The sequence below is a fragment of the Henckelia pumila genome, chromosome 4 (genome assembly GCF_033568475.1).
Source record: "Henckelia pumila isolate YLH828 chromosome 4, ASM3356847v2, whole genome shotgun sequence".
Lineage (NCBI taxonomy): Eukaryota > Viridiplantae > Streptophyta > Magnoliopsida > Lamiales > Gesneriaceae > Henckelia > Henckelia pumila.
This window is the reverse complement of record NC_133123.1, coordinates 113,655,109-113,662,824: the sequence shown is the minus strand read 5'-3', so window position 1 is coordinate 113,662,824 and position 7,716 is coordinate 113,655,109. Positions and strand designations below refer to the sequence as shown.

The window sequence follows — 7,716 nt, the reverse complement described above, 5'->3', positions numbered from 1 at the left end:
TTTTATGTGTATGTGCTTGCGTATATCATTTATTATATATATATATATATATATATATATATATATATATATAATACAAGAACACCTTAAGATAACTATATAGAATTACGATGTAATTATGATAACAATTTCTTTTATATTTTATTTTTCTCTTTCTACCATTTGAATTTTAAAAATTAAGAAATTTTATTTAATTTTTTTAAAAAATAATTTATTCTTTATGGAACAACACATCATGTATATACATAAGTAGGTTTATGATAAAACGGTCTCACACACTTATATTATTTGAAATGTGTCGATCCGATCCATATTTGCAATAAAAAAAGTACACAAAAAAATTGTATGAGACAGTCTCACGAGTCAATTTTGTGAGATGAATATCGTATTTAATCTGATTTTTTATGTTAAAAATATTACTTTGATTGTAGATATAGACTTGATCGACCCATATTACGAATATAAACCCGTGAGATGATCTCACGAGAGATACAATCTAAAAAGTAATAGTTTTTTTTACATAAAATACATTTTTTTCATTAATTCGATAAGATTAGAGATCACATGAGGGAGCAATCTATGCTATCCCACCCGGACAGTGCACGGGTGGAGATCTAACGGCCCGGATCACCCGGGAGATCAAATGATTTGATTTCCTGGGTGATCCGAGCCGTTGATCCCCACCCGGGCAGCAGCATAGACTGCTCCCTCATGGCTCATTCTATGCTGACAGAAGGAAACTGCTGATCTACCAGCATCAACGGCCCGGATCACCTGGGAGATCAAATCATTTGATCTCTCGGGTGATCCGGACCGTTGGATCTCCACCCGGGTGGTGTAGCATAGACTGCTCCCTCATGGTTCAGTTTATGCTAACAGAAGGACAATGCCCGATCTTCTAGCATCAACGGCTCGGATCACCCGGAAAATCAAATCATTTGATCTCCCGTATGATCCGGATAGTTGGATCCCCATCCAAATATTGTCCGAATGGGGTATCATAGACTGCTCCCTCAAGGCTCAGTCTATGCGCGGGTCTGTCAACATAAACTGAGCCCACATGAGTACAATCGAAGCAGTATCTTATCAAAACATTATCTTATGACACAATAATTCCAAAAAAATATTTTTCGTGTCCGTTCCACGAGGCTGCCAAAATTTCCTGCACATGATCAAAATCCAAGGTGTCGGTGCTTTTGAATATTTTATTCTAAAAAATTAGAATAATAATAAATAAATAAATAAATAAATAAATAAAATAATCCCCAAATTCAACCATTTCGTATCTTTCAATCTCTATAAATAAAACCTAAATTGCTCCAATATCCCACCAAAGAGAACTGGAAAAATATCTCCTTTCTCGGGTAATTTTACTTTTTGATCTCTCCCCACTGTTCTTCAGCAACAGTGATTGTTCATCCTGCATTCCTGAAATCCGTTCGATCGGGGTTTTGTAATTTAGTTTCTTATCATATTTTCGCTGTTGTTTGATTGATCGATAGTGGGTTTGGTTTAGAAGACGTATGAGCGGGTTGGTGAAGTTGGGTGTTTTTTCAAATTCCAACAATTTCATCATCTTCATTCTCTGTTACGTTAAGATCGATTCTTTTTTATTATTCATTCTGTTGTTAAGATTATTATCTAATCGTTTATCGAGATTTATCGGGCTTAATTTGAGCAATTGATTGCCCTATTGAACTGATCGCCGCTGATCTTCGTTTGATCCATGGAGTCACGGAAACAGAATAATGGCCAGTTGAACAGAGGTGATATTATTTTTCTTTATTACTACTGTTACGGTAATTTTTTTTAAGTCTCTTTTAGTGTTAATTTAGATTTATTTGGGGCTTTTGAGTTTTTCTTCTCCTTTGAGCTGGTTTACCTGCCATCAATAAATTTCGTTTTGAACTGATTTGCATATATTTTTATACATGACATACTAAGGACGGTTTTTGCTATTATTTTAAAGTGTTTAATAAGTGGTTTTGAAAAAGTCTACTTGATTATTTCTAATATAGTTCATGGTAATAAATGTCCTCTTTTCCCAGTGGGACGCCGCATTTTCACCCTTTAAAATGTTTCTCAGGTGTTTAATCCATTCAAAGAGACAATTACTTTTGTTTTCATACTTCCACATTCACTTCATACAAAGACCAAAACTAAATCAGATGTTGAGAGAAATTCATGCGTTTCAAATTTTTCATAGAGTGCAAAAGACAAGTTTACTTATCATGTTTGTGAGAACGCTATACATGATATAATTATGCAATTTGTCAAATTGAAGTAAAAAGGGGATTTGCGGAGACTCTTATATTTCAATTGTGAAGTATGGGCAAGATTAGGTGGATGATAGAACAGGGATCACCTCCCCTTGTTCTGCAATTCCGTCTTTTGTATTTCGTTGAAATGAAAAATTCGTATAGCTTTTTTGAGTTAAAGTATGAATATGCTTTAGCTATTTAAACGATCATTTACTTGAGCTGATATCTTTTTTAGCTCCTTGCTATTCAACCTTTGAGAAGAGGACTTCAAACTCGCCGTCTGTTATCGTCATAGGTGCTGGCATTGCTGGCATTGCAGCTGCACGAGCTCTTCACGATGCTTCATTTCAGGTATTTAGTAGACATTTCTATTTTAAGTCCGGCATACATGATTCAGGTTATTGATATTGACAAAACTATGTTTGCAGGTTACCTTGCTTGAATCGCGTGATAGAATTGGTGGTCGGGTGCACACAGATCATTCATTTGGTTTCCCTATTGACTTGGGTGCATCATGGTAATTTAGTTTCTTCATGGAGAGACGCATCTTATCATTTTTGCTGGAAAATTTAGATGCTCCTCTCAACTCTCTTTTTCACAGTTTTATTTTCGTTTTCAGGTTACATGGTGTTTGCAAAGAGAACCCATTGGCATCGGTTATTGCTAGACTGGGATTACCACTCTACCGTACAAGTGGGGACAATTCAGTTTTGTATGACCATGATTTGGAAAGGTTTTTCTTTCACTCAATTTAACAGACTTCTTGTACATTGGAAGAAACAATGACAACAATCATGATCCTTTGCTTGTTTTAGTTAAAAAGAATGAAGATGTTCTAAATGATGTAAACTTTTGTAAATTAAAAAATAATAATAAAATAATAATCTTGGTCTCACATCAAGTATATCTGATGACTTTGTATTTTCAGTTATGCTCTTTTTGATATGGACGGAAATCAAGTACCCCAAGAGTTAGTATCAAAGGTTGGCGAAATATTTGAGAGCATACTGAAAGAGGCATGTATATTCTACTCCCTCTCATGCTTCATGAGACTCAGAAAATTCGTACTATTTTTTTGTGGATTAACAATATGTCAGATCATTTTACTGTCAGTTTCAGATAGATTTTTTAACTTGTTAAATTTCTGATATTTTAACGAAAAAAATTCTGAATTTTTCTCTCTCTGCAGACGGATCTAGTAAGGCAAGAATTCAGCAAGGATATATCTATGAAACGTGCCATCTCAATTGTTTTCAATAGAAGACCAGATTTAAGGTTCTAAATTTGTAAAATTCTTTGTAAATTCATTTTTCGCTACCTCTATCCCACTAAAATCATTAAAGAGTTTATCTGTATTACAGGTTGGAGGGGCTTGGTCATAAGGTGTTGCAATGGTACCTATGCAGAATGGAAGGCTGGTTTGCTGCAGATATTGATACAATATCACTTAAAGGCTGGGACAAGGTTATTCCCTCTTTTATCTCAGTAACCATCTTTTGGGCTTTTTATACATAAAAAATATTCCTGTCAAGTTCATGATCGCAACCAGTAGTTGAAGAATATGGTAACTCAAATACTTTACTAGTGTTCCAGATTTTCAAATGTTCTACTATTTTTTTACAGGAAGAGTTGCTTCCTGGTGGGCATGGGCTAATGGTCAGGGGTTATCTTCCGGTGATTAATTCGCTTGCCCTAGGTCTTGACATCCGCTTAGGCCACAGGTAAGTGAATGATTATTCCTTTCATTTAACCCTCTTTGATGAAAATCACGTTTAATTTGGTTTCCTGATCACTTTTAGAGTGACAAAAATAGCTCGACGTCATAGTGGAGTGAAAGTTACTGTGGAAAATGGAAGAACATTTGTAGCAGATGCGGCTGTTATAGCTATTCCTCTTGGCGTTCTAAAATCAAATTGCATCACATTTGAGCCAAGATTACCTGAGTGGAAGGAGGCAGCCATTAATGACCTTGGAGTTGGGATCGAGAACAAGATAGCTTTGCATTTTGGAGATGTCTTTTGGCCAAATGTAGAGTTTTTGGGAGTTGTTTCCGAGACTTCATACAGCTGCAGCTATTTTCTTAATTTGCACAAGGCCACTGGTCATTCAGTTCTTGTGTATATGCCTGCAGGGCAACTTGCCCATGACATTGGGAAAATGTCTGATGAGGCAGCAGCTAATTTTGCTTTCATGCAACTCAAAAGAATCCTTCCAAATGCTTCAGAGCCGGTAATTCACTATTTCTGTTTCTATATTAATGCTGCTGTGAATTGCCCTGTTATTTATATGATACAGAAAATGTATACGAATGGATAAGAAGCACGAATTAGGAGATGTGTAGGGCTGTATGGGCACAACCTCCTGGCCAACACATCCAAATGGCAATTCATCTGTTGGGTGGGTGGGGGTGGGGGGTATTACTGGTCTATGTGACTCTACAGCACCATGAACTTCTTTTCTTCGATAGAACTTGATGGGTATTTTAAAATCTTTATCTCAACTCCATAAATTATTGGTGCAGAATAGTAGATTACTGGCATAGAATAGTTAATGTAAGTATAGTACGTGAAATATTTGAGCATAAAAAATTTCATTGCACTCAAATCACTTTTTCCATGAGCTTTTGCAGATCCAGTACCTTGTGTCACACTGGGGCACAGACAGAAATTCACTAGGATCCTACAGCTATGATAAAGTCGGGAAACCCCACGAACTGTATGAGCTGCTACGGATCCCTGTCGATAACTTGTTTTTCGCTGGGGAAGCTACAAGCATGGATTATCCTGGATCTGTCCATGGTGCATACTCCACTGGTCTAATGGCTGCTCAGGACTGCAGAATGCGCGTCCTGGAGCGATATGGAGAGTTGGACCTGTTCCAGCCAGTCATGGGTGAGGATGTTCCCATTTCAGTCCCACTCTTGATCTCTCGTATGTAAGTTTCACTGCAGTGCTCCATCAGTGGTTATGAAAATTGAAATATCTCATGATAAATCGTCAGAGCAGTTCATATGTTGGGCTTCATTAATTTGCACGTTCAGAAGAATGAAAAACAAGTGATATTTGGTAAGTACCTAAATGGTTCATTATTATGAAAATCCCTGTATTCCCATGAAAGACAATCAATAAGTGTTTATCTATGTTAGCAAAGACATGTATGATGGACTGCACTTGCTAAGGTTTGATGAATATTGGAAAGTCTTTTTGTCTAAGTGTTCGTGTTGAAGGCATTTCCCTTATGCTGATTTATATCTTAGCATTTGGCTTTGAAATTCTGAATTATTCCATTTTTACTTTAGTGTTTTGAAGAATTTATGTGGCTTGGTGCATCTTGGTTGTGATTTGCAAGTATGTGTTGTTGAGATAAATTTGGTTTCACCCAAATATTTTGCTCATTGGAGCCTCTCGTCCTTGCTATAAGTTTTTGCAAAAGTGGTTCCCATTTATCTACAAAAGTTTAGGGATAAATCGAACTGGATATGGAGAAAAGACGTCAGTGCGCATCTATGTTACAAAAAATATTGGTCCTTCGTGGAAATCATCAACTATTGTGAAAATTATGGACGAATATCCAAATATGATAATACGAATTCGGGACAAAAAGTGTGCCATGATTTAATGATCGAAATGGGGTCGAATTTGAATATAGAGAGGAACTTTCCCTCGATGAAAACTATGTTTGCTTGTGAAAAAAATTGTGAAAATTAAAAGGATAAAGAGCACAAGTTTAACGGAGGATACACTTGTTTAAGTAGGGATTGAATCTTAACAAGCCCCAACGAAATCCAACTTTTAAACAAAAAAAATAAAAAAATTTACATTCTGATTTGACCTATTGTGTTTCAAATCCAATTCTGGCTTGTTCATTACCATACACCTGCGTCATACAATTTCTGAATTACATTGGATACAATATCAAAATCCAAGATGGGAACTTTGCCTCAACGGGTGTGGAGAATATACTTCCCCCGGGGCATTAATTCCTGAATTCAGCATATATACAACACTTCATCCCTACATCTTCATGCATCTCTAGTTGTACGTTAGTGTTAGTCATAGCAAAAATTTGGTAGACCACTTGTTTTCCATTATTGTGATTCGAATCATCATACCTCCGGTTTGGAGGAGTATATTTTTCGTCCATCACATGTTTGATTATTTTGGAGACGGCTCCAAGCGGTGATTTTTTTCCAGCTTTGAGACAAGCCAAATATGGAGTAATATTCATTTTGATATGCAAATTATTGATAAAATATCAAATTGATATATGAATTATTGTAAATGACTTAATTCGTACATGATCATAATAAAAAGTCAAGTTTACCCATTATCTAAAGTTTACCCATTATCTAAATTGCTATTAAGTCTCATTATTATTAAAATTTGATTAGGTACATAATTTTATTTTCAAGATTTTTTTATTGATTAATTTTAAATATATTATATTTATTTCAAATTATATAATGATAAATATTTGTCAACTCAAATTATACAACAACAAACATTATAATTTATTGAATATATATCACCGGACTTGTTGATATCGTTTTTAGACTATGAAACAAAAATAGTCACCATTTTAGTTCTTCGGAATCCGGTATTGTTCTGTTGAAAATTTGAAAATGTTGAATTTCAACATTAAAGTTTAAGATAATGAAAAAACAAATCTCATTATCTCGATTTACGTGATTATAATGATATAAAATTTCTTCACTTGATTTAAGAATTTGTAAGTTTATATTTTTTTACTCATGCATGAATTTAACATAAATAAATAAATATTTAATTTATTATATTTTATCGATATATTAAATATATTTTTTTGACAAGGGTATATTAAATATATTTAGTCGTTTATATGATTAATTTATTGAGTATAATTTTATTAGAAATATTTCTATATCTATTTATTTCCTAAAAAAGAATAATGATTTGTTAGAGATAGAAAAAATACCATATTATTATATATTAATTAATATTATCAAAATATATTATATTTGAATAAATATTTTATTAGTGAGTAAAAAATATATCTATTATACAAATATTAAGATTCTTATATCTTATATAATTTTTAAATAAATATAAATTTATTTTTACACTTTTAATCAATAAAAATTATTTTTAAAACTAAAATGTGATTTTAGTTTAATTAACTAAAAATAATTGTAATTAAACAATTGTATAAAGGATAAAATTGACTTTCTAGTTGGATCGTGTATATTAAACTATTTTCAATAGTTCATGTTCTAATTTGATATTTTATCAATAGTTTGTGTACCAAGATGAATTTTAATCGCTGAATATATGAAATTCGACTTTTAAAAACAAGTGAGATGAATCCCGAATTGGATGTTAGCTCTAATTCTCTCAGTTAACCAACAAAACTTAAGAAAACTAATTTATGAAAGATAAAAGGACTAGAAGAAGATTTCATAAACAACAACAAAATTAAT

General features: G+C 33.5%; 1 protein-coding gene across 1 annotated transcript; it reads left to right on the top strand.

Moving 5' to 3' along the window:
* Positions 1-1,319: 1,319 nt before the first annotated feature.
* Positions 1,320-5,535, top strand: LOC140863339 (polyamine oxidase 2-like). Its single transcript, XM_073266701.1, has 10 exons — positions 1,320-1,766; positions 2,497-2,612; positions 2,690-2,778; positions 2,881-2,994; positions 3,190-3,277; positions 3,451-3,536; positions 3,623-3,725; positions 3,885-3,982; positions 4,061-4,490; positions 4,891-5,535. The coding sequence occupies exons 1-10, from the start codon at positions 1,727-1,729 to the stop codon at positions 5,197-5,199; spliced, it is 1,473 nt and encodes a 490-aa protein (XP_073122802.1). The 5' UTR covers positions 1,320-1,726; the 3' UTR covers positions 5,200-5,535.
* The last annotated feature ends 2,181 nt before the right edge of the window (positions 5,536-7,716 follow it).